This window comes from Tachyglossus aculeatus, chromosome 5 (genome assembly GCF_015852505.1).
Source record: "Tachyglossus aculeatus isolate mTacAcu1 chromosome 5, mTacAcu1.pri, whole genome shotgun sequence".
Taxonomy (NCBI): domain Eukaryota; kingdom Metazoa; phylum Chordata; class Mammalia; order Monotremata; family Tachyglossidae; genus Tachyglossus; species Tachyglossus aculeatus.
Genome location: NC_052070.1, coordinates 51,424,005 through 51,451,931, shown reverse-complemented (window position 1 = coordinate 51,451,931; position 27,927 = coordinate 51,424,005). Strand labels below are relative to the sequence as shown.

Genomic DNA, 27,927 nt, shown 5'->3' with positions numbered 1-27,927 from the left:
CCATTCTAACAGCAATATATTTTCTTTTTAGTGAGTACTCCCTAAGAGTCTTCTAATTCCCTCCAGTGCTTTCCTCTTTTATCCAAATAAAGCTCAAAGAATGATCACTGATTATCAAAAACTTTAATCCATTTGGTCCTTAAAACAAGATCCATTTTTGATCTCCCAGGTCTATGTTCTCCTCTGTGATAGCAAAGTTAAATCAAGTCAACCCATTCTACATTCTTATTGTTCTCTCGCATATGAACAAGATGATATCTTTGACTAGACCTTTATATCTACAAGAAGACAGTGGCCAGGGTTGAATTTGGCAGGAGGGTCAAAGGGGCCCTGGGAGAAAGGTCAAGAGAGCCCTCTAGACTATAAGCTCGTTATGGACAAGGAATATGTTTGCAAATTCTGTTGTACTGTCCTCTCCTAAGCACTTGGTACAGTGCTCTGCACATAGTAAAGCGCTCAGTAAGTACCATCAACTAATTGACTGATCTATTCTTTATGGAGAGAACCCCTGCAGACTGCAGGAAAATGCTGTAAAAAAGATTTATTTCACTGGCTTTCCTAGTTCCTCTTGATACCTTTCTTCTTTTTTATGGCATTTCCAATGGGCTTACTACGTTCCAGGCACTCAACTAAGCACAGGGGTATATACGAGCTTGTCAGTTTGGATACTGTTCTCACAATCCTAATTCCCATTTTACAAATGAGGTAACTGAAGGACAGAGAAGAGAAGTGACTTGCCCAAGGTCACAAAGCAGACAAGTGGCGGTGCCAGGATTAGAGCCCAAGTCCTTTTGACTCCCAGGCTGGTGCTCTATCCACGAGACCACGTGGCTTGCATCTCTCAAAGATCTTCCCTTGCCCCTTCCTTCTCATTTGGAGGAGTTTGTATATGACCTTCAAAAGACTCTACAAACTGGATATGTGGAGCCCAGGTGGGAGAAATTGCCCTTTTTTGTCCAAGTGGCTTGTTCTACATACTGAGAGACAAGCTATTTAACAGGAACCATACTGAATGGACAGCAATCAGTCGTGACTAGATAAGGGCAGATACACAGTTTAGGGAGAAAATGAGCTAAGTTCCCTGGTAATTAAGGACTACATAGCCAAGTTTTTCTTACGGTCTTTAAACTCTTATGACACCATCTCTCCATTTTAAAGCTGGGCTAACGATTAATTATGAATGGACGAAGGAGGGCAACTTTTTCTGCTGCAATATAAAGTCTCCTTAGAGAAAAAGGTGGCTTGCTTTTCGAACGCCTTCACTACCCGAGGACCTTCACCATAAACCAGTGAGGTAGGAGGGGGAATGATTTTCAGATAGGAGAGCTGAAGTGGAGAGAGATAAAATCACTTGGTAAAGGTCACCACACAAGTCAACGGCAGTGCCCAGTGCCTGTTTTAAAGGATAGGCCACTAGAGAAGCAGTGTGGCTCAGTGGAAAGAGCACGGGCTTTGGAGTCAGAGGTCATGGGTTCAAATTCTGGCTCCGCCAGTTGTCAGCTGTGTGACTTTGGGCAAGTCACAACTTCTCTGTGCCTCAGTGATCTCATCTGTAAAATGGGGATAAAGACTGTGAGCCCCCCATGGGACAACCTGATCACCTTGTAACCTCCCCAGTGCTTAGAACAGTGCTTTGCCCATAGAAAGCTCTTAATAAATGCCATTATTATTATTGTTGAGTCTTAGTCCACCCTCTTTCCACCAGACCTTCTGCAGAAGTTCTCCTATCAACAATTTGAGAAGGGGAGATGAAAACACAGACCAGGAGCCCAAAAAAGGCTACATCCCACACTAGAGGAACATGAAGCAGCAAACTCCGAATTTCAACTGGACTGTCAAATTCTTCAGGCCAACATAACATTCCCCGGTCACTTTCTAACTTATCAAGCAGTTGCATCAAAATACTCCTTGAAAGTTTTAATTCAAATGATATTTTTCACATTTGCAGTCTATAAGCTCCCGAACAGAGGTGCCTGAATTTAGTTTGGGGGATGAATTGTTCTGCCACCTTCAGGACACTCAAATGACTTACACAGTCAGCACTCATCAATGTGCGATGGTGAATGAGAAGGCATTTAAGTGGGGTCTATGTATGTAGTAATCAAATGACTAATCGAATACAGTAGTGTACAAACTTGCTGCTTATTTACACAAGTAGCAGGCAGTTTCCTGCAATAAAATGCTGGATGACACAGAAAGCAGTCTGTCCATTCAGGTTCCTAATAAAAATAAGAATCTGTCTACTCCCACTTTCCTAGAAATTAATGCTGAAGCTTTATAGAAACTTTATGGTCGGGAGGAGAAATACCTGTCCATGTGCCGAAAGATCTAAGATCTCCGGCTAATCCATAGCCCAGTCTTTCCTTTCTCAGTTAATTCTGCGTGGTCTGGAATTCATTCTTTAAAGATTTATTTATGGTACATAGTGACTGTTTATGGGAAATGGGGTACTTGCCCATTTCCCTCTTGGGACAATGTTTAAAACTGCTGGGATATTTCTCTTTCTCTCTGAAATACAATTAACAATACTGGATTTTTTTTTAAATCTGTTTTTTATTTAGGGAGAGGGAAAAAAATGTGAAGGGTCTGAAATTTTCCAACAAATTATTTCAAGCCTTTGAGAAGACACTTCTGAACTTTTTAAATAGAGTCTTTGTTTTCAATTGCCCCCTTTGACCTCCTTCTCTCCAACTATTTAAAATTGGGTTTTCTTCCAAACTAGATTTGCTCAATTAAAGAGTAACTTTTGCAATTTCCCAACACTGGGAACGGAGAAAAGACTTGAGGTCCCCTGAGCTGAAAAGCATTCTACTTTCAATAACTTGTGAGACTCTTTAAAGGGCCTGGTCCCTTTTGGCCTTTCCCTTACCTTTGCAAGACCCTGCAATTTAAATGCGCAGCACAGAGAAGACTGAGGTAATGTCCAAATTCTGCCACCATCTCGGGGGAGTGTTAATAAATCACCTAATCCTATGGTGTGTCAATTGCCCTACTTGTACAATAATTGTGTAAATAGTTTCAGTGCTTCCCTTTTTGACTAGAATGTTCTGGGCATAAATGAGCAAAAGATCCCTTTGAGCCCTTTGGAAAAAAGGCACAATAAAAATCCAAGGTATTATTATTAGGTTAGGTTACTGTGCAGAAGGCTATACTTAATTTTAAAACTGACTTTCATGGTTTCTTCTCAGAGGTGGTGCTCATTAAATTCATTCATTCAGCTGTATTTATTGAGCGCTTACTGTGTGCAGAGCACTGGACTAAGTGCTTATAAATTTGGCTGTTCTGAGATGCTCATTGACATCTCAAAGATGTCCTCTCTAACCCATTCCCCATCACCAAGGGAGTAGAGCAGGGTTGGGTTGAAGGTCTAATCCTGTTCAATTTATTCTACACTGCTGTGCTGCTACGCTGCTAGTGAGAAGCAGCATGGCTCAGTGGAAAGAGCACAGGCTTTGGAGTCAGAGGTCACGGGTTCAAATCCCTGCTCCACCAACTGTCAGCTGTGTGACTTTGGGCAAGTCACTTAACTTCTCTGGGCCTCAGTTCCCTCATCTGTAAAATGGGGATTAAGACTGTGAGACCCTCGTGGGACAACCTGATCACCTTGTAACCTCCCCAGTGCTTAGAATAGTGCTTTGCACACAGTAAGTGCTTAATAAATGCCATCATTATTATAAAGTGCTTCCTGTCTACTTGTTTTGTTTCATTGTCTGTCTCCCCCTTCTAGACTGTGAACCCACTGTAGGGTAGGAATTGTCTCTATGTATTGCCGAACTGTACTTTCCAAGTGCTTAGTACAGTGCTTTGCACACAGTAGACGCTCAATAAATATGATTGAACTGAATGAATGAATGAATGAATGCTATGTCCAAAAGATGCAATGAAGGACCTAGACTTTGATGTCAAAAAGCGTTTATGATATTTTGGGAAACTTGAAACACAAAAAGAGCTAGAGCATCATCAAAAGTCCTAGAGGCAGCCACTCATATATGCACACTGGAGCCCCAGGTGCACAGAGGCAAGATAGCATGCACGTGATTATGAATCACTTTGATGAATCGGCCTAGAGCTACAAATTAGTGATTAGACCAAAGGCGGCGGGGGGGGGAAGGGTTATGTATCAGCCTCACCAGGGAACCCGACAAACACTTCAAGGCTGGGCGCTATCACAGAATTCAATTGTTTAAGCAGCACACTGTCTAATGATACATTGATAAACTCAATCAAGAGGCCAGCGTGTCTTTTGGAAGGCTGTCGGACAATCTGAGCATGAAGCTCTAAACTACAATGAAGAACTACATAGTCGTAGTGCTGTTCAATCTTTTATAATATTGTGAAACTTGTATTTACCTCAGATTTATCACATCTAGCTTCTTGTGCCAAGCGCTTAGTATGGTGCTCTGCTACAATGGTGCTCAGTAAGTGTTCAATAAATGCCATTGATTAAGCTGTTCCATCTTCAAATACACACTTTTTAGACAGTACATAGTCATCTAAAAACACACAGGCTATTTTTCTTAACAACTACAAATACAATGACATTACTTCATTAGAAATATTTAGAGAAGAAGTGTCATCATCCTATTATTTCAGAGAACATGCAGTCTTCAGAGCTGGAGTGTCATTCATACATGGTAAACAGAACTCTCAAATCCCAGTTTCCAGAACCTGCTTAGAATGCTGAATCCTATTTCTGTGTTCTCTCTACATGATTGTTCAATAATTGTTTCCCAATTACCTGGAAATGTGCTTTGAAAAGTTTCCTTTTATGAACCAGGATTTCATGACCAAACCTTTGATTTAAAGAGTAATTTCCAACCTGCAGCACACATCTTGCTACTGACTCATGAACTGCAGAGACATGTGATTCAACAATAATAAAGCACTGAGTGACTCCTAAAGGAGGGACAAAATCTGAGTTTTTTAGTGCACTACATTCCCTGTAACATCGAATTTCCTGAGTGCTTACTCTGTGCAGAGTGCTGTATTAAATGCTTGGCACAGTACAATGGAGGTTGCAGACATGATTCTTACCCTCAAGGAGCTTACCATCTACTGGGGGAGACAAGACACTACAATGAATAAGCAACAGAGTTTAAAGATAAGGGCTATGACATGGAGGGGATGAGTTTAATATCCAAGTGCTTAAGGGGTGAGGACTCTTAATACATAGATGTCACTGAAGTGTTGAAGTGGAAGTGGGGGGAAATAGGGTGGGGAAAAAAGAAATTAATTAGGGAAGGCTTCCTGGAGGTGATGTGACTTTAGAAGGACTTTAATGGTGGGAAGAGTTGTGGTTTGCCTGATGTGAAGGGGGTAGTTCCGCGCATGAGGGAGGGCAGGAACAAGAGGTCGTCAGTGGGTGAAAAAAGAACAAGACAGAATAAGTAGGTTGTCTTTAGAGGAATGAAGCGTGCAGGCTGGATTGCAGTGGGAAAGGAATGAGATGAGTAATGGGGAGAGAGCTGACTGACTGCCCCAAAAGTGGACAGTCAGATGTTGCTGCTTGTTGTGGAAGAGAATGGGCCACCTTTGGAGGAATGGGGAGACATGAGAAAAATGATGTTTAGAAAAATGATCCAGGCAGTAGAGTGAATGCTGGGCTGGAGAAGGGAAGGGCTGATGCAGTAATCAAATAGAATAAGAATGTGACAGATGACAAACATCCAACATCTAAGTAGAAATCACAATTTTCAGAGCCTCCAGGAAATGCTTACACTAGTTCCTGGAAGAATGGAACCCATACAGGAGAAAGTGAACCCATTCGCCACAGGGAACTTATTCCAAAGAGCAACACAAGGAAAGCAGCTACCTGCAGACGATATTAACACAGTGATTTTCCCATCGTTAAAAGGATTACTATTATAAGCGTCTTTGCTCTGTTGCAAGATGAGTTAAAGCAAGACAGTAAGTAACATAATGAGCTTGAGCAGGCACAATGACTTTTGAATGTTTCTGTGCAGTGCCTATCACATTCTGGTTTAATATTTTCTTGAGTGCCCAGGATGACTCGATTAATGCACAGTGTGGGAAAGAGGGCTGTAAAGTATTGGCTGAAAAGACGCATGAGCAAGTTAAAATGGAGCAATTTTCCTCCATTACTAGACCCCAGCGATTCCCAACGTTAGACCCCACCTCACCTTGAGATCTAAGGGAAGCTTGTTGGAAGTGAACACACTCAGTTTGATTTGGGGCACGCTGATTTTAAGATTTTCAAAGTAGTATCGATTCGGTGTCCCGCTCTGTTCAGCCGTCTTTTCGTGGAGGTTTTCATCATAACTTTCCACCTCTGGTACCAACACAGATACAATCAGAGTCAATAATTAACTGAGGTATATCTTGTAAACACCAAAAAATCAACAGAAAAATATAATCTTAAACCAGAGCATGGGGATGCCCAAAACGTGGAGCCGTTGGCAAAAGTGAATTCCTTGGGTAGTGTTGGTAAATAAATCTGGTCGGCATCATCTCCTCAAATGGAATCTTATGCATCTAGCAAAAAGAGATTTGGGGCAAGAAAAAAAACCAGTAACAAAAACACTTTTATTATTATTAGTGATAATAATAACAGTACTTGTTAAGCGCTTACAACGTGCAAAGCACTGTTCCAAGCACTGGGGATGATACACGTTAATGAGGTTGGACAGAGTCCCTGTCACATATGAGGCTCATATTCTTATTCCCATTTTACAGATGAGGTAACTGATGCCCAGGTAAGTTAAGCAACTTGCCCAAGGTCACACAGTAGACATGTGGCAGGCCTGGATTAGAAGCCAGGTCCTTCTGGCTCCCAGGCTTGTGCTCTATAACACTAATAATAATGGTATTTGTTAAGCGTTTACTATGTGCCAAGCACTGCTCTCTATGCACTAAGCCATGTGAACGTGGTTATTCGGCAGTTCTTGGCATGAATCGAATCCTTCTCATTGAGTAAGATTCCCCGAGGTTCTTCAGTTGGGCACAAGGACAACGCACAAATGTGAAAACTCTGCTCTGAGTCCTCGAACTAGTTCTCTTCTAGGAAGTACACTCCATGACAGACACTGAGGAGCCTGTTAACAAATCCAAACCCACTGTGCAGGAGGCCAGAAAGGGGGGCTGAAGAATATAGGATGGACTATAACAAGCTCCCTAATGGCATGTATTCACTTAAAAGGGATAATCACAACTGCTCTTTGTTATGCCACAAAGGAAACAGAAAACAATAACATCTGCTCAGAATGCAGGGGTACGTACTCAATTGCATGATCAATGTAACCATTCATACAGTTCATTCTTGCTCCATTTCATTTGTCTCCCAGATAATCCAGGCAAGGGGAACAGCTCAGGTATCATGCAACTGTCAAAAAGACTCATCCTGCTATTACCAGCTCTACCTCGGGAAAGAAAAGGATTAAGAAATACTAATGCAGTTGATTCTGGGGCCTGGGACTGTTCAAAAGATGCTGATGGGAAGTGGGAAAGATTGATCTGTGAAAGGGGCTGCGTACTCAAAGACAAGGGGTGAAAAACAAACGAAATCAAGCGTCCTGTGCCTGGGGAAAAGGTTATTTACAGCAACTTATAGAAAAGCATATCTAGCCAAATTGAAAGTAAAACTCCCCAGGAAGGGCCAAAAAGGAACAGATACCCTGCAGGCAGGGCCTCCAGTGACGGTCTGAACCAACAAAAATAAACACTGGAGCGCCAACCGAAGAGGGAAATGTTGCTATAAACAGGCAGCGATTTTGTTCCTGAACCCAATTACATTTGCTGCTCAAATTCAGAGGCTGGGACAAAGAATAGCATAAAAAGTTCATCTTCAGAGAAAAATCTAAGTTTTTCTTATTTACTTTTTGGGTCTTGGAGAATTTTTCCTACAACAGACCTAGTCATTGTCACTTTTAGCTGAAGCAACACTTAATATCTCAACCTTAGAAAACAGGGCATTGAAGAATTCTTTCTGGACACTATACAGGCTCTAGCAAGATCCTTCGCAAACTGACCCCCACCCCAGCCGAAAAAAATAAAAACAAAACCTCCAGAACCCCAAACATAGGACAAGGACCCCCTAAGTAAGAATTAGCATATGCTCAAATCAATATCCAGCCCTGCTAGGAATTAAGCTTTTCAATAGCTTGCTTTTCTCCTGCTCCCCTTGCCAGAAGAGAGCAAAGTAACTAGAAACCTTTTTAATTACATTCAAACACAAGGTTATGGATGTCACAAGTTAAGAGGCTGAGGCCAGCCAAAATTTTTCTCAATTAAACCAAAGGAACTGCCCAAGGGAGCAAATGAACAGGGCTTTCATTCCTGGCCTTGGGTTTAATAAACAAAGGTTAGAAAACAAAGTGGTTTGCTAAATTAATAACATCATTGCTGTTATCCCATCCCAGATGAATCAAGATATGGGAACCAAGAAGGAATATTAAATTGCTTCCCAGAGTGGACCGGCCCCGCCACTGTGCAGTTTTGATCACCAAAGGGTTGGTCTTCCAAACTATTTCCTAATGGAGCATTGAGAACCCGGGCAATCCAAGAGTTTGAAAAAAAACGGACCCACCTCAGCTTTCTAACTAATTGAGGGAGAGTTGCCTGATTACCAGACAATGCCATTTTCAGAGACAGGCAAAAAGGCCACCACTTCTCGGTAAATGACAACATGCAACTTGAAACTTTGGCGATTACCTGATTCTGCCCGATCGTAGCCAAAGAAACTCAGCAGCTTTAGGAGCAGTTTCTCCTCAATTTGCACCGTGAATCTCCGAGCCGTGATCATTAGATGCTAGAGATAAACATATCATGATTTACCGTGTGAACAAAAGAAGGAACCTCCATCTGTGCCATTAAGATATCTCCGGTGTCTTGACACAGCTTCCTTACTCACATGATTTCAAAATCGGACCCCTGTTGCCAAAATGTTTCCAGCTCCTCTCTACTTTATTACAATTAACAGAAATTACACCAAATTTTTAATAAATGATTCTCCAATCTATTGTTTAGTTCCCGGAGACATCTGGATTTCATTACCCAGTACAATACTATGATTTCGGAGGCACTACAGTGGATGGGACTTCTCATTATTGCATTCAGATGTACTTCAAATAGTGTCAGGATGGGAATGGTTGAGTTTATAGGTTCAACTCCTGCATGGGAGCTCAGCCTCAAGGGCATGGCTGAAAGAGAGGATGGATGGGTTTCAGGACAGAGAGAAGCTGCTATGATGATAATAATAATAATAATGATGGCATTTGTTATGCGCTTACTATGTGCAAAGCACTGTTCTAAGCGCTGGGGAGGATACAAGGTGAGCAGGTTGTCCCATGTGGGGCTCACAATCTTAATCCCCATTTTGCAGGTGAGGTAACTGAGGCACAGAGAAGTTAAGTGACTTGCCCAGAGTCACACAGCTGGCAAGTGGCGGAGCCGGCATTTGAACCCATGACCTCTGACTCCAAAGCCCATGCTCTTTCCACTCAGCCATGCTGCTTCTCTGATCCTGATTTGATCTGATCTCTGATCATCTTCTATGATCCTGAAGACCAAATTTTATGAACTCCACGTTGACCTGCTGTGAGTAAGTGAAGGCTGAAGCCCCTGGAATACTTTTTGATGAGATTCCTTCTCCGATACATCAGCTTCTTATAGCTTCAGCTGACTGAGAAATATGATCAAGGCCAAAATCAATCCAGCTACTACACACGCTGCCACTCATGCTTAGTGGCCTTGCTAATTCCCCAAAGAGAAAAATTTGGATGGTTTGACAATATAAAGTGCTAGGTGAGGGGACACACCTCCTCAGAAAAGTCTAGCAAGCTGTGGTAGATTACCCAAACAGGCCTAATCTATTGACATTCTCTTCCCCTTTTCTGGGGCCTTGCTTTAAGGCACCAGGACTGTGTGTGACATGATTTTCTAGTATCTTCCAAACTAATAATTCCTCTTCCCATTCAGCTGGTTTACCTTGTAGATATTGGTCAGTGCACTCTTACTGGGGAACTTCACTGCATTGACTTGCACAGCTGGACCAGTCTCGACAATTTCATTCTCATTGCTTGGAGGAGTCACAAACAGCATAAAAGGCTGAGTGGTACCAATGAGCTGATTATCAATCTAGGAGGTGAGAGAGAGGAAAATTACAGACAGAATGCTACAGTTTCTGCATCTCGGATCTTTATGACATGAGAGTTAATCAGAAAATGATGCCTCCTGATTTTCATCCTTATTTTTCCATCTATTTTTCGCAGCTGACAAAAAAACTCATATGGAAGAACTTGTATCTCGATCAGTCGATCGATCAATCAGGGGTATTTACTGAGCATTTACTGTGTGCAGAGTGTGGTACTAAGCGCTTGGGAATGTCCAATACCAAAACAGAGGTGGCAGACATGAACCATATCCACAGGGAGCTTAGAGTGTACAGGGGGGTGCAGATTCATAATCAAATAGATTAGACTGGGGAACCAGTTGCGTATACGACTACTTGCATGAGGATTATGGGGCTGGGGTGAATATCTAAGAGCTTAAGGGGCACACAACTAAGTTCATAGTCAAAGCAGAGGTGGGGGTGAAAAGGGGTAATTAAGGGCTTAGTCTGGGAACGCCTCCTGGAGGACATGTGGTTTTAGGAGGGTTTTCAAGGTGGGGAAAGCACTGGACTGTCAGATATGAAGGGGGTTCCAGGGTTGTGGTAGAACAAGGGATCAGTGGTGGGATGGACAAGACTGAGGTCCAGAGAGTAGGTAGCTGCTGGAGAAGCAGAGCAGAATGTGCAGGCTGGGTTGTAGTAGGAGATCAGCAGGTTCAGGCAAGAAGAAGAGAGCTGACTGAATGCCTTAAAGCTGAGGGTAAGGAGGTTCTGTCTTACGCCAAGGTGGATGGATAACCATTGGAGGTTTCTGAGGAGCGGGGAAATATGTACTGAATGGTTTTCAGAAAAATGGTAGGACACAGTAGCCCAGCAGTAGTTGGGCAGAATTGCTGCTGAATGGGTGAATAGACCACTCACATCAAGCAGAGAGCAAAGTCCAGTCCAGTCAATTTCTTCCTCTGTAATATCATCCTCTTCAGCTAAATAACTGAGTAAGCACACAGTGCATGGCAGTGTACTAAACATTCATTCATGCAACGGTACTTATTGAGGGATTACTATGTGCAGAGCACAGTCCTAAGCACTCAGGAGAATGAAAAACAATGAGTTGGCAGATACGTTCCCTGCACATGAGCTTACATATGGGGTTTTACACTGTAGGCTTCTCTGTTAGATTCTAAGCTCCTTGAAGAGAGAAATCATGTCTAACAACTGTATTGCGAACTTCCAAGTGCTTAGTACAGTGTGCTGCTCGAAGTAAGCACTCAATAAATCACGCTGAAGGATTGATTCAACCCAATTCATCCAGCATCAGCCCCCAGAATACCCATGTTTTCTTTAAGCTGCTGCCTTCATACACAGGTTCTCTTTGCTAGTCAATTCCGCTGTGCTTCATACTATTGGACAGCAATGTTAACTTTATGGATAAAGATAAGAGATTCAAGCGCATCAAAAAATATTTGTCATGCTGATGACTAATGGGATAAAAAAAGTTAGGACGTCTTTCTTTTTGACCAGCTCTTGCAGTACTACTAGTATTAGAGAAGTAGTATTAGAGAATATTAGAGTATTACTATTAGAATATTAGAGAGTATTAGAGAATAGTATTAGAGAAGCAGTATGGCCTAATGGCAAGAGCACAGGCTTGGGAGTCTGTGATCACTGGTTCTAGTCCCAGCTCTGCCACTTGTCTGCTGTGTGACCTTGGGAGAGTCACTTAGCTTCTCTGTGCCTCAGTTACCTATCTATAAAATGGGGATTGAGATTTGTGAGCCCCATGTGGGACAAGGACTGCGTCCAAACTGATTGCGTTGTACCGATCCCAGTGCTTAGAACAGTGCTCGGCACACAGTAATCACTTAACAAATACTAAAAATTATTAATAGTAGTGATATTTATAAAGCACATATTGAGTACAGTGCAGTGAACTGAACACTCATATGTTCAGAGGCGAACACTCGGGTTCATTTTCCTACGAAACCTTTCAGGCATGTTCCCCCACTCCTCAAGATACTCCAGTGGCTGCCCAGCCACCTCTGCACTAAACAAAAACTTACCATTGGTTTTAAAGCACTCGATCACCTTGCCCCCTCCTACCTCACCTCGCTACTCTCCCTCTACAACCCAGCCCACACACTTCATTCCTCTAATGCCAACCTTCTAACTTATACCTCCATCTCATCTATCTCGCCAGCGACCCCTCACCCACATCCTGCCTCTGGTGTGGAACAATTTCCCTCCTCAAATCTAACAGACAATTACTTCCTACCTCTCCAAAGCCTTATAGAAGGTACATCTCCTCCAAAAGGCATTTCCTAAGCCCTCCTCTTCTCCCAGTCCCTTCTGCATCACTCCGACTTGTTCCATTTATTCATCACCCCCCTTCCCAGCCCCACAGCAATTATGTACATATCTGTAATTTATCTATTTATATTAATGTCTGTCTCCCCCTCTAGACTGTAAGCTTGTTGTGGGCAGGGAATGTGTCTGTTTATTGTTACATTGTACACTCCCAAGTGCTTAGGACACTGCTCTGCATACAGTAAGCATTCACTAAATACGACTGAATGAATAGGTTAATATTTCCTATCAGACTCTAGTGAACTCAAGAAAATGTTGTCAAATACTTTACACCAAAGAAAAGATACTCCCCCACTCCTCAATGTTTACATGCTTTCTACAAGATGCTGGCGATCAGCAATCCTAAATAGCTTAAACAGATTTTTTTAAAGGAAAGTCTAATGAATAGCAAGTGGCTTTGTATGACTGCACATAAAGGTCAAAAAAAGAGGACAAAGATACTATACAGGTGCAAAATATTAACTTAGATCTCCCTTCACATTAAAAGGGAAGAGATTAGGCTGCGTCTTCATCTGCTGGGTGCATTTAGATAAAAGTAAAAGTATTTTGAAAGGCATTTTCAGCACAGACAAGGCAGACCGAATGGAGTAGCTGAAAGTGGAAATTCCCTTCTAAAGGAGACGCACTCTTCATGGCTAACGAGAATATAAGACAGGGATCCAACATTTCTGCATCACTGTTTTCTGAAACTTCCTAGGCCTGGAAGGAAGAGTGAGAAACCATGTTGTCTACGCCCCTGCCCCCAGGGAAGGACACACCCCAATCAAGTAAAGGATTTTAAAGAGAATCTAGTCCACGTCAAAACTTTATAGAAAATTAGATTCACTAATTTCTCTTTGCTTTCCTGTTTAGTAGTTAACCTTCTATAGAGTTCTATGGCTACTGCACCTTTACAGACAGCCCTTGGGAAACTCCATCATTTTCCTCATCATCATCACCAGGAGAGCCAGGAGTGAATACCAATACATTTGCACAAACACCATGCAGTTACCTGTACATCCTGTATACTGAGCTCCAGCATATGACTAGTTGCCAACTGTGTATAGTGAACATTAATTCCCATGAGGCTTGTAAAAACCAGTTCTTCTGGGGCTTTGTTAATTAAGGACAATCCAATCCCCCCTTCCAATTTCACTAGCACCTAAAAAAGAAAACAAAGACCACATAATGGAGGATTTTAAAACTGATAAATATTTTAAACCATCCTCCCCAGTGGTTGATTTTACCATGGCACACTGCCCTAGAATTTGAATTTAAAATATACCTTTAGGGGACTATCTAACAATGCAAGACCACAGAATAATAACTTTTGTTACTTCCATATTACGGGCTCCTGTGAGAATCCATGGAAAAGCATGAAAGATTGGAGGGGGTGAGAAAAAACAAGAGAATTTTAAAGAGTGATAAAACCACAGCGGAAGATCTTGTCTAAACACACTGATGGTCAAAATGGAAAGCTGTAAGGTTTAGATAATCATCTTACTTCCAGCTCCTGCTCTGTATCTGGATTCTTTAACTTCCGCAGCTCTTGTTCGTTAACAGGAAGTTCATCCACTTCATATGATAAACGGTCACTTCTTCTTTGGCTGAAGTCTGTTATCTAAAACCAAATAAACTACTAAGAAGCCCGCTCTTACTTTAAACACCAAATCTATTATGGTTTGAGCTGTAAGTCAACACCCCAACTAGTTGAAGACTTCTGCTTAAGTCACTGTGCTCCATATATTTCCGAAGGTAGAATTTTAATAATAAAGCAAATCCATGTCACTTGGCAGAAGTTTCAAACTTCAGAACTAGGAAGTGATCACACCACTGTGGACTATCTTTCATTGGTTCATGCTCCAGAATCATAAGGGGCCGAAGATGAGTATCAAGAAGCTCAGCTTACATGATTTAAGATTCTCCCCCTGTTAAGTCAAAATTATTGCCAAGACATCCAGTTACTGAAAATGCACTGAGGCATCCATAAGAGAAGAAGAATAAACTAAAACTAGTTTTAAAAGGAGATCCTATGATTTTCTGGGCTTATTTCCTGAGGTAGATTGTCACCTGGAGAACTCGCGTAGGGCCATCTGGGATGACTCTGATTGATAAGATCCCAGAACCAGGCCTCATCTTCTGGTTTATAAATTGTTGTTCAGGTGGAACTGGTCCCAAGAGTTCCAGAGCAGTGTCAGGACCAAGGACAACTTCAGCCCCATCATGTAAACCTGACAGTCCTCCTTTTGCCTAGGAGATAAAATAAAGGTGAGTGAGAAGGGAATCGGGCACTGACTCGAATTCCAAAGTTTAAATAGATTCAGTAGGAAAATATTTTTCTCTCTTGTGGAAAGTTTATTTACAGCAGTGCTTTATTATGTGTTTAGTTTTGCAGATGAAAATACATTCAAGGGATTTGGGAAAACAGCAATTGTTGCAATCTGAGCCTTTCAAACTGTGTTGGTGTGGAGAAGGGCTGTTGCTGTGAATGCTACACTCTTGTCATCCAAACATCTGAAAGACGAAAAATAACCCACCCACCCTCAGACATCATGTGGCACAAATATTCAATGGCCTCTTTTCTCAGGATCCATTTCTGCAGTCCTGTTCATAATTACTGAAATAATATGAAAATAGACCAGAAAGTGTCCCAATCCTCTGCTCAAAACCATATTGTTCCAATAACAAGCAAGAGCTCACTTCCTCCAGAAGGCCTTCCCAGACTGAGCCCCCTTTTTCCTCTCCTCCTCCCCATCACCCCCACCCTACCTCCTTCCCCTCCCCACAGCACCTGTATATATGTTTGTACAGTTTTATTACTCTATTTTACTTGTACACATCTACTATTCTATTTATTTTGTTAATGATGTGCATCTAGCTTTATTTCTATTTATTCTGATGACTTGACACCTGTCCACATGGCTTGTTTTATTGTCTGTCTCCCCCTCCTAGACTGTGAGCCCGTTGTTGGGTAGGGACCGTCTCTATATGTTACCAACTTGTACTTCCCAAGTGCTTAGTACAGTAAGCGCTCAATAAATACGACTGAATGAATGAATGAATAAATGAATGAATGAAATCCTAGAGCTGAGGGTGTTCTAAGAAACAAGGTCTGCTACACAAAGGGAGTGTTTTTAGACAGCTCCAGGTTTAGGTCAGACAATCCCCAAAGCATTGATGCAGACAACATCTACTACGAAATGGAGGAAACCTGCTCAAAGCTAGGAACATATTTACAAGAAAAGAATACTCTGAGCTGGATCTCAAGGTCAAATGGAAGACAGGGAAGAGTATAACACAATATCAGAATATGTGGAAAAGGGACTTAATTTCACTACTATTTCTCACAGTCCAAAAGGAAACAAACTATGAACTGTGAGTAGAAGACTTTCAGTTGTTAACTTGGAGTACAGATTTCAACCAGACATGTGTTTTTCTAACCAGAATACATTTAGAAAGGAAATACATAAAATATCTTAAATGGAAACTGTCAGTGACTTTTAAAATGCACGCTATTAATATATTCTTCAAAATAACTAAATTGAAAGAGGCTTATTTTCTTTAACTAAAACAGTTTCTGTTCTGCTGCAGGTTGTTTGTTTAGTGTTAGTGACAGAGGGATAATTGGATTTTTTTTGGTTTTTGGGTTAAGGTTTGCTTTTTAAAAAAAAACAATTAAAATAGACTAAAGAAACGACAAGCACCATAGGCAAATTTGTTTGGGGAAAAAAATGTTCAAAAAGAAAGGGCCCACACTTCAGAAATATACATGAAAGAATGAAAGAGTTAGAGGTAGACCCTAACAATTCTTATGTGACTCCTTTTCTTCTAGAAGACTGAATTTTGATGCTAAGAGAAAATCACAAATCCATTCCAGATGTGCACTTCATATAACAGACAACTTGTCTTTGATCAAAAGAGCTCAGGGCAGTAGAAGTAAAGAAAGTAAAATTTCACTAAGTGGTAGTCAACGACTGTTCTCATTGGCAAAACACGTTTGCTAACGGCCCTTGAACATCCCTTACCATAAAAACGTATGCATCATGTAAAAAAAAAAAACCAGTTTCTTCAAGATGTCATTTCTACCAAGATGTCAGTTCTCCAGGTTTACTCTGCTGAAGCAAAAACTGCCACCCCTCCAAACTGGGGGTATTATAGGAAGCCCAGTTGGCTTTTGGCTAGCCATCCCCACCCCTTGGATCGCTGGTTGGTTCAGAGACAGCAGGTACCTTTTTGAGGGTGTAGTGTAAAAGCAACATGGCTTAATGGGAAGATCACGGATCTGGGAGTCGGAAGGACCAGGGTTCTAATCCCGGCTCTGCCACGTCTGCTGTGTGACCTCGGGTAAGTCACTTAACTTCTCTGGGCCTCATTTACCCCATCTGTAAAATGGGGATTAAGATTGTGAGCCCCACGTGGGACAGAACTGTGTCCAAGTTGATTAACTTGTTTATATCCCAGTGCTTAGAACAATTCTTGGCACATAGTAAGTGCTTAACAAGTACTATAATTGTTATTATTATTATTGGGAGGAGTATTGCACTCCTTGCAGTCAGTACTCTAGAGCTTTCCTGGGCTCTCTGGGTGCCTAAATGCAGAAGGGTGTATTCAAGTTGCTACATGTTGAGAGGCAAGGAGGACCACATCATCAGGTCAGTTTGATCTTGACATTTGCTGGAATGAAATCTGATGGACTGCTTTTGAATCCTTCAGAGGATGAGAAATGTCAGCTTTTCTTAGCATCAGAGGAGAAATACAAAGGCAGAGCCATGAAACAACTAAGGCTCTTGAACATATTGTTCAATATTTCTTGGAAATTAAAGCAACGAGAAATTATCACCCCCCCGGTCCCCTCCAATTGACAGAAAAATACCAAATCCATATTTCATTAATTTATATTAGCTAAACGCCTGGATTTTTCAAAAGGGCCTGTTCAAACCTAAACCATCTGAGCTCAAAGGGCTCTTGATTCCCTTTAGTTCAGTCTTTTTAAAACAAGCCTGGAAATTTGTTGGCACCAGGGTGCCATTCAGACTCCATCATCTCTTAAATGCCACTGACCTGAACAACGAGCCCATGCAACCCACAGGTCAACTTCCCATCTTGGAAACTCCATGACTGGGTTGTGCTTCGCCGTGGATCTGGCTTTCTCAACATCAGGGGCTCGTACCTAGAAAAGCAAGTGAAAAACTTGATCTCTTCAAAAAATCTTCAGAGCTGCTGCATGAGAGATGAGTTCCTTGGCCCGCCACTGGTTCACTATAAATCCTGAATCCGTAAATCTTGATGAAATGATTGACTGTCTGTTAGCTGACCCCAGCTTATTTAAAGACTGGCAGATTGATTTATTTATTCATATTATTCATTCATTCATTCAATAGTATTTAATGAGCACTTACTGTGTGCAGAGCACTGTACTAAGTGCTTGGGAAGTACAAGTTGGCAACATACAGGGACAGTCCCTACCCAACAACAGACGCACAGTCTAGAAGGGGGAGACAGACAACAAAACAAAACATGTGGACAGGTGTCAAATCATCAGAATAAACAGAAGTAAAGCTAGATGCACAACATTAACAAAATAAATAGAATAGTAAATATGTACAAGTAAAATAAGTAATAAAACTGTACAAACATATATACAGGTGCTGCGGGGAGGGGAAGGAGGTAGGGCGGGGGTGATGGGGAGGGGGAATGGAAGGAGGGGACTCAGTCTGGGAAGGCCTCCTGGAGGAGGTGAGCTCTCAGTAGGGCTTTGAAGGGAGGAAAAGAGCTAGCTGGGCGGATGTGCGGAGGGAGGGCATTCCAGGCCAGGGGGAGGACGTGGGCCGGGGGTCGATGGCAGGACAGGTGAGAACGAGGCACAGTGAGGAGGTCAGTGGCCGAGGAACGGAGGGTGCGGGCTGGGCTGTAGAAGGAAAGAAGGGAGGTGAGGTAGGAGGGGGTGAAGTGATGGAGAGCCTTGAAGCCGAGGGTGAGGAGATTTTGCCTGATGCATAGGTTGACTGGTAGCCACTGGAGATTTTTGAGGAGGGGAGTAACATGCCCAGAGCGTTTCTGCACAAAGATGATCCGGGCAACAGCGTGAAGTATAGACTGAAGTGGGGAGAGACAGAAGGATGGGAGATCAGAGAGGAGGCTGATGCAGTAATCCCGTCAGGATAGGATGAGAGATTGAACCAGCAGAGTAGCGGTTTGGATGGAGAGGAACAGGCGGATCTTGGCGATGTTTTGGAGGTGAGACCAGCAGGTTCTGGTGACGGATTGGATGTGAGGGGTGAACGAGAGAGCAGAGTCGAGAATGACACCAAGGTTGTGGGCTTGTGAGATGGGAAGGATGGTAGTGCCGTCTACAGTGATGGGAAAGTCAGGGAGAGGCAGGGTTTGGGAGGGAAGATAGGGAGTTCAGTCTTGGACATATTGAGTTTTAGATGGCGGGCAGATATCCAGATGGAGATGTCTTGAAGGCAGGAGGAGACAAGGCGAGACTGACTAAACTGTTCAGAGCTAAATAGATAGATCTGGGAGTAATTCACAAAGAAATAGTAGCTGAAGCCACATGAGCAGATGAGCTCCTTGAAAAAGAGAGTGTAAAGCAGGAAGAGCAGGGTTCCCAAAAAGGAGCACTGTGGAAGAGAAACCAGCAACTGCAACTTAAGAGCAGTCAGAGAAGTAAGAGAACCAGGGGAGAACTATGTTGGCAAAACCTAGGTCTGAGAGAATTTCAAGAAGAATAGTGTAGCCAAAAGATCAAGGTTAAGAAAAGAGTAGAGCCCAGTGGAGTTGGCTATGTCGGGGTGATTAGAGATTTTGGAATGTGTCAACTCAGTGAAGTGAAGGGGCCAAAACCTGTCTGCATCATCATCATCGTCAATGGTTTTTATTGAGCATTTATTATTTGCAGAGCAAACAGGAGTTGGCAGACTATTCTCTGCCCACAGTGAGCTTACACTCTAGAGGGGGATTGTAGTGGTTGAAGAAGAGAGTTTGGAACTGGGAGTCTGGAACAGAAAAAGGAGATTGGGGGATAGGTGGAGGGAGCTGTGGGATCCAGAAGACTTTTTTAGTGTACAGAGAGACTTGATCATGGCTGAGGGAAGAAACTAAGGAGGCCTCCAAGACTGAGGAGTTGAAGATGGCATTAAGGGAGGGGAGATGGTTGGGAGAAAGTATTTCCAAGAGGAGAAAGTGAATAGGGAGAAGAGTGGCGAAAAAAGTAGGGAGAGGAAAGGGAAGAGAGGAAAGTATGCTTTCCAACTAGCTATACTTTCTCACTAGTCTTGTGGCTACCAATGATATCATCAGCACCCTCCCATGTCATGATCCCCAATACAATTTCTGGGAAAGTGGCATGAGGTGACTTATTGCCCTGCTCTATTTAACCCACCTCTGATCTAGACTGTTGATACCCTATTCATTTGAATGATTACAGCTTTGAATGATCATAATAAGAACTGCACACTCCTAAATGATAGAAATGCATAATAAATGCTGATGAATTTATATTTTGCTTCATAACACTTGCTATCAACCTCAGCTTTGGGCAATGGCAAAAGGAGAAGGATCTGGGTTCGAATCCCAGTTCTGTGACTGGTCTGCTGTATAACCTTGAGCAAGTCACTTCACTTCTCTGAACCTCAGTTAGTTCATCTGTAAAATAGGGATTAAGACTGTGAACCCCATGAGGGACATGGATTGGGTCTACCCTGATTACCCCAGCACTCAGTACAGTGCCTGGAACATAGTAAGTGCTTAACAGATGTCATTAAAAGAAAATGCAAATTCTGGGATGAGCCAGACTGAAATGAACATTCTTCCATTATGACTAGAATCTGCTTCCTCTTTGCCCTGTCTTGGTCTGCATGGAGATGGTCCATACTGCTTTGCCCTTTCGCAGAAAGTGTTTGGGGAAATTACCTGTTATCAGTGACAGCTGCAAGGCCGGCAATATCTAAAATGGCAGAAGGTTTCGTGGTTTGGGAAGTTGAAGGCTTATTGGGGTTATGAGGCACCGAAGAACCCTCGTGAGCCAGCATGCCAGTCCCGGTCATTCTCCACAGTTGGGATCGTTTCCCTGGCTCCTGGAGGGCAGACAAAAGCACACCAGTCAAGAGCAATCATCTCTCCATCTCCAGTGGAAAGAGCTGAGATTCTTTAATCCAGTTAGTCCAGGTTTCATTTGGGAGGGGAAAACTGGACTAGTTTCATTTGGGAGGGGAAAATGGTTCAGAAAAATGCCCAAAGCAAAGGCAAGTTATTTAATAATACTCAGCCTTACTGTTATTCATCAGACAGTGACATTTAGAGTGGATTAATGATGCATCCATCATTACGGCACAAGAGATGAGATGGTATGCAGCAGGGGTGGTTTTGGACATATACCAAAATTAGGCACCAACCTCACACTGGAGGGGACCGCGTCAGGCAGACAGGACTAACTGCTTTGCGGTCACATAATCACTAGCCCAGTCCCAGAAGACTCTGGCATCATTTTTTCCCCTACATGTGGGTTTTTCTCATTCTCACTCCAGACCCCTACCCTGGGATCCCTCAGAGCAGTTTCCTGAGTCTAAGGAGACTGTTGCTAAGGTAGAAAACCCCTGGGCACGACTTAAGGCCAATCAGTAGGATGCAGTTTCACAGAAAGAATAAGATGCCTGAACGAATTTAACAGTCCCACTCCAACAAATTAAAGCAAAAAGTATTAGCATGGCATCCCCCTTAATGTTAGTTGGCTAATATGCACGAGAGAGCAGTTCTGCTGTAAATGCAAGTGCAGAGTCTGATTGATTTTTTTTGTCCTAAATTTAATTTGCCTATTTGTTCTAAATAGAGGGGGCCATTAATTATTTCTACTTTTCAAGCAAGATTCAGCAAACCCTTTCTCCTTCCTTTCTTTAGGGAAAAAGGACTATAAGGTGGAGATAAGAGGTGGACACATGTGATTGGTCTTCAGTGCCCTGATGTTTTAACCACCCTGATGGCCCCACCCCTACAGAGGGAGGAGAAAGTGAGTTGATCAGACTCCTGGGGACATGGCCTTCCATTCCCCGCCACCTGCAGAATGGGAACGAGCAATCATTGAGACGAGTGAAGCCTCCAGTAGTAATAATAATAATAAAATAATAATAATAATAGCCTAGCGAGGATCCAGAAGTCCCACGCTCCAGGTTACAGGACACATTTCTTTCTGGCCAGGAAAAGCAGCAACAGTGAGAATATCTGCTGGTCCCTTTTTCACCAAATCAAGGTCTGCTGCAGGGGGGAGAGCTGACCTCTGCAACACCACTGAGATTTCCAATCAGCCCCTGCTCTGGCCCAGGAAGGGTGAAGAGGCATTCTTAATGTTTAGAACAGCGAGCCTCAGTGGAAAGATCACGGGCTTAGGAGTCTGAGGTCATGGCTTCTAATTCCGGCTCCACCACTTGTCAGCTGTGTGACTTTGGGAAAGTCACTTACCTTCTCTGTGCCTCAGTTACCTCATCTGTAAAATGGGAATTAAGACTGTGAGCCCCACGTGGGACAACCTGATCACCTTGTAGCCCCCCTAGCACTTAGAACAGTGCTTGGCACATAGTAAGTGCTTAACAAATACTATCATTATTATTATTGTTAGTATTAGAAAGTAGACAAGCTTACTCATTGATTGATTAACTGAAATAGCTGTTAACTTTGCATATCAATAATATAAAAGAATGATATATGAGGAAAGACTTAGTGCTTGTGGTGGCTTGATTACTTTCTTTTCTTTTGGCACAGTGCATGATATTTGAAGATTTATTTGGTACTCATAAATGCAGTCCAGTGGATTTATCTCTTCTTTTGTGGGACAGGATTAGAAATCATTCTTATTAGTGGGTTGAATCATGAGCAATTCTTGGCTGCTTTTTTGAGAAGTTGTCTAGTGACCTTGTTTGGAAAAAAATATTATACAGTAGTTCTATTATAAACTTCAGCTTGTGATGCATTTTTGTTTGGTTCTGGACCCTATCTTAATTTTGCTTTCTGTGAAACAAGTGAACAGAATTTAGATGGATTTTTTCTCATCTATGGCTTAAGGGGGCTTAATTTATAAAGAGGAAGTTTAGAAACACACAGCTGTTAGTACTCTTGAAGTAATTTATAAAAAAAAAATCTAGGCTTGCGAGGTTTCCTTATTTCTGTTACAGTAATACAGACAGCCACAGCAGCAGTTACAAGCTGACTCAGGACTCGGAAATCAATTCTAATAAAACTGCCACTGTCCCAATAATTTCCAATTGTGCAAGGGTAAGGCAGGTTGTGATATTCCTTGCTTCAGCAGAGTAAATTACTGACAAAAACAGCAGGAAGCCTCTTTTGTTGATTGTTTTGGAAATCTGTTTCATCTCCTTTTGCTAACAAAGAGAATCTCTAGCTTGGTATTCTTTTTCTCAAGCAACATTAATTTTTCAGATATAAATATAATTTCTGCTCATATTGCTACACTCAGTTCCATATTAATGCTTGAGTCTTTTGTATAAATGAGGAAAGTATAGGTTTTTTTCTGGAATCAGCTACCCAAGAGCAAGAGAAAATTAATCACTATTATCACTGCAGAACCTTTCTTTAAAGGAGAAGCGCATTTCAGGGTTAGAGCAAACTAAATATTATCAGGTAGAAAACCCATTTTGATATGATTGACTGTATACATTGATATTTGACAGAAAAATTGGCACTGATGCAGTTTTGGAAAAAGAGAACACAGAGGTAAAAAAACATCTGCAATTGCTTTTAAGTTCCATTTGTTATCAACCATATTCTTTGTATAATTCCAGGGAGTTTCACAACCCAGACTTTACTTCATTAACACTCTTAGAAGCCATTTTATCAGTGTACTCTTGTTACTCCCTCCCATCATATTGTGTTGGGAAAGTTCAGCAATGCTATGAGATTACACACCACTAAGACCCATTGCTAATTGAGGACTGGGACTTGAATATGTTGACTGGAAAACAGGTTCTAACAAAACTAGTGAACTTACAAAAAACATCAAAAGACTGCAAAAACAATGATTTGGATTTTTATATATTTCTTCTGATGATGAGCATTTGTACTTCATTCCCCTCACAACATTTCTGTGAGGTGAGAAGGGGGAAAGTTGTCTCCCTGCTTTACAAACAAGAAAAGCGGGACATGAAGTTATTGAGGAGCTACAATTGTGTATGGGATCTTTGGGCTCTTGGCCAGTTGGCTCTCACCTAGACTAATCTGATTGGGAAGGCTTGTCAATCGATTAACAAGGCTAAGGCTTTATATAAGGGGGCTACTCACCCAGTTAGCTTTTGATGTGTGTTAAAATGCTTGAGAATTAAGCAGCAATTTAAAGGATGATTTGCCAAAATTGAAGCTGGGGACTAAATAAGGTAACTTTGCTAGTGATTAAATTTTTCTGAACTTTACAAAGCTCATAAAGCACCTTTATAGGACTTTCTCTTGGCCCAAATCCAGATTCTTTGAGAATGAAAAAATGTCAGGCACCTAGACATAAAGTTTGTTGTTGAAAAATGTCATTTAAGGTCAACTGTTTGCCCTTTAACTATGTGGCTTTCTAGCTGCCCTAATTACAAAGATTAAATGACTGTTTTGGAATATTTCACTTCTCAGGTTCACTAATGATGTTTCTATATAAAGCTTCACAGGATATTTTCTAATTTGAACTTTCAATCACTTAGGGATAATTTCTCATTAGGAGTGGTATGGGGATAGCATATATGGAAGGCCCAAATTAAGACAGAGTAATATTAGGTTCATCTTTGGCTGAAGATGAAATTTAGTCAAGATTTTCTTTCTAAAATAGATGATAAATACTTGGCAGTTATCAGTGTTTTGGCTCAAATGTAGATTGCAGATTTGCAAGTTCTTTATTCTTCTGAAATAGAGAAAAGTTTGTCTTTCTGAAGCTATAATTTGGTCTGGATCCTGTTTTTCCTTATATTTGCTCATCAGTGATTTTTCTCTCTTTTAAGTGTGCCTAATTTTTAAGTTCCTGGCAGAAAACCCCTATGCTTTCCAGCTGTGCCTCTGCTGAGCTTCCTTCCTCTTTGGGCTTTTTTTTTCTTTTTCAGTAAAGTTAAATGAAAAGCAAAAAAATTTAAAAAGTGATAACCAAACTCAGTCCCTCCTGTATTAAAATATTTCTGTTTAATATTAATACTTAAACATTTGGCAAAGAGAGTTTTTCCATCATGTTTTAAATGCTTCTATGACTTATACTGATCCCCCATATGAAAAAGGGTAATGTCTTTAAAAAAAAAACAGCATCCAGATGACTGTTTGGGACCGATAAATTTGTCCCTACTAATTCCCGTATCCCTAAACGATTTTAATATCTGGCTTCCCCAGTAGACCGTAAGCTCTTTCTGGGAAGATACTGCATCTACCAACTCTGTTATATTGTACTTTCCCACTTTGAAATCTCTGTTCTGCACTCCATAAGCGCACAATAAATACCACTGACTTTTTGATTGATTTGTCAACACTTTGTTGCTCTCCATCCTCCTCTACTAGGAAGTATGGAACAATTGCTCTGTTGCCAGTTTTTTTCCATCAGTCATCAATGGCACTTATTCATACATTCCTTCATTCTTATTTACTGAGCACTTACTGTGTGCAGAACACTGCACTAAGCGCTTGGGAGAGTACACTATAACAATAAGCAGACACATTCCCTGCCCGCAACGAGCTCACAGTCTAGAGAGGGACACAGAGGGAGGATTTATTACATGCTTACTGTGCGCAGAGCACTCTACAAGCACTTGAGCAAATTTCTTAGAACAAACTAAAAGTAACCACATATGTAATTGATACATTTCTTAATCACTTGTAAATCTTTTTTGGATTTCACGATGAAATACTTTAGCAGTTACAGTCAATCTTCCATGAACTGTGTTCTCGCTGGGCATTTTGGATTGAACATGATGCCAGAATTAGGGAACTTCTTTCCAGAGCACATCTGTTTGTACCCTCCCAGGAGCTTAATACAGTGCTCCGCACACAGTGAGTGCTCAATAAATACCATTCATTAAATCATATTTATTGAGAGCTTACTGAGTGCAAAGCGTCAAATGATTAATCCATTTGATTATTGCTGTGACTGCAGTTCTGATTTACTACTGCTGGACTCTGCTCCTCTACCCATATGCATGACTTCCCACTCTTTCTGCATTTATTTGTGTCCTTGTCTTTTATGTTGTTTTGTCTTTTTCTTGTTTTAGCTTTCTTTATGTGTCTGTCACCAGTCCCCTCTCCTCTCTTATATTTTTAGATTGTGAGTTGCTTGGGAGCTAGAGACTAATTCTCAAACTTATAAACTTAATGCTGTACTTTGCACATAGTAGGCTCTTAACAAATTGGACTGAATAAATGAATCAAAGATGGGTTACTTCTAATTGATATCCTCACAACTTTGCCTCCACACGGACATTCTATACTTCTTAATTATTTTACCTCAGTTCTCATCAGGCTTTCAATAGTCTCCAGAACAAGCAATCCGGTCCAAAACATTTCAAGCCTAGGAGAGTAGTCTCCTCAAGAATACAATTATTGATTTCTACTTCCAGACAATAACAGCTGATGAATAGGCTTTTTTTTCTTCATGGCTGTTCTCCAACCATCCTTCATCTCTAATTTCCTCCATCTATTTAGCTAAAGAGGAGTTGTTGGAACCATGCACTTCCCCTACCTTGAACAGTCATGGCAAAACTCTGTTGGCTTTTTTTTAATGGTATCTGTTAAGTGCTTACTATGTGCTAGGTACTGTACTAAGCACTGAGGTAAGGATGCTATTTGTTACACACTTACTATGTGCCAGGCACTGTACTAAACACTGGGGTGGATACAAGCAAATCGAGTTGGATATAGTCCCTGTTCTGTGTGGGGCTCACAGTCTCAATCCCTAGTATACAGATGAGATAACTGAGACACAGAGAAGTGAAATGACTTTTCCAAGGTCACATAGTAGAAAAGTGGTGGAGCTGGGATTAGAACCCACGATAGATACCAGATAACCAAGTTGGACACAGTCCAAGTCCCACATGGAGTCTACATTCAATCTCCATTTTACAGGTGAGGTAACTGAGGCACAGAGAAGTTTGGTGACTTGCCCAAGGTCCCATCACAGACAAGTGGTGAAGCTAGGATAAGAACTCAGGTCACCCGACTCCCAAGCCCATGCTCTTTCCACAGGCCATGGTGGCTTTCTCTTTCAGTCCTGAAAATGAGAATTTCCTCAGTCTAACATCTAAGTGAACCGCAACAAATTCAAATGGATAAATCTTTGTTTTTTACTTATGACTTTCAACACTACAAAAAACTGATCAGATTTAATAAATTGGGACAAAGATCACAATATTCAGTGCTGTTAACAAAACTTAATTGTTTTGTGATGTTTTAGCTAGAGTCATGTGGGCATAAGTCATGAAAAAGCTACATTATAACTTCAACCCCAGTGGTTGGCCGTTGGGAAAACTGCTTCAAGGCTGATGCTATCTCACCAAATCTCAACTTCTGAGTCTCCTACCTTTTTCTTTAGTATGACTCTTTGGGTCTTCGGAGAGACATCGAGGACGAGCTCTGCACATGCAACATCCTTGTTGGAAGCACCCGGTCTTCCGGTTCCCTCCTGCAAACTAGAATTGCAAAATAATCCAGCATGTATTCAAGTATACCCGATATTTAGAGAAAGGCGCTAGTGAAGAACAAGAAATGTCACAGAGAGAAAAGGTTTGCATGGGTCAGAGAATGGGGGCAGACCTCTAATCAGTTCAAAGACAATGAGAAAATCAGACTATCATCAGTTCAGAGACTGTGACAGTCCATATTACATATGTTTCCCTCCCAACCTAGCAATATTAATAGCATAAATCTCAGCCATCCCAGCCACCTGTCCCACATGCCCTCGGGCAACTCACATAACTGCTCTGTGCCTCAGTTTCCTCATCTGAGAAATAATAGTAATAATAATAATAATGATTTTGGTACTTGTTAAGCACTTACTATGTGCAAAGCACTGTTCTAAGTGCTGGGGTGGACAGAAGGTGATCAGGTTGTCCCATGTGGGGCTCACAGTCTTAATCCCCATTTTAAAGATGAGGTAACTGAGGCACAGAGAAGTTAAGTGACTTGCCCAAAGTCACACAGCTGACAAGCAGCGGAGCCGGGATTTGAACCAATGATCTCTGACTCCCAAGCCGGTGCTCCTTCCACTGAGCCATGCTGCTTCTCATATATACATATAATATATATGTATATATACATACATGTATGTATATATATATACATATATATACACACACATAAATATACATATAAAATGTCTCTTCTCCCTTTCTTTTAGATTGTGAGCTCCATGTGAGGCAGGAACTGTGCCTGGTATGATTTTAGAGCTTATATCTAACCCAGTGCTTGTCACAGTGCTTGAATAGAGTGAGTTTAATAAATTCCATCATGGAGAGAGTGACTAAGCTACAGTGCAACCAAAAAAGCCCGGAAAGATTTTT

General features: G+C 41.6%; 1 protein-coding gene across 1 annotated transcript in view; it reads right to left on the bottom strand.

Moving 5' to 3' along the window:
* The window catches only part of VPS13D (vacuolar protein sorting 13 homolog D), a 333,705-nt gene that overhangs the window by 151,510 nt on the left and 154,268 nt on the right, over positions 1 to 27,927 (bottom strand). The window contains exons 55-63 of the mRNA XM_038746364.1: positions 26,949 to 27,057; positions 20,327 to 20,490; positions 17,471 to 17,579; positions 14,480 to 14,659; positions 13,914 to 14,030; positions 13,422 to 13,571; positions 9,943 to 10,092; positions 8,668 to 8,764; positions 6,141 to 6,289 (exon numbers count right to left, since the gene is read on the bottom strand). Of these exons, the coding sequence (XP_038602292.1) occupies positions 6,141 to 6,289; positions 8,668 to 8,764; positions 9,943 to 10,092; positions 13,422 to 13,571; positions 13,914 to 14,030; positions 14,480 to 14,659; positions 17,471 to 17,579; positions 20,327 to 20,490; positions 26,949 to 27,057 (1,225 nt within the window). The remainder of the gene's footprint in view (positions 1 to 6,140; positions 6,290 to 8,667; positions 8,765 to 9,942; positions 10,093 to 13,421; positions 13,572 to 13,913; positions 14,031 to 14,479; positions 14,660 to 17,470; positions 17,580 to 20,326; positions 20,491 to 26,948; positions 27,058 to 27,927) is intronic.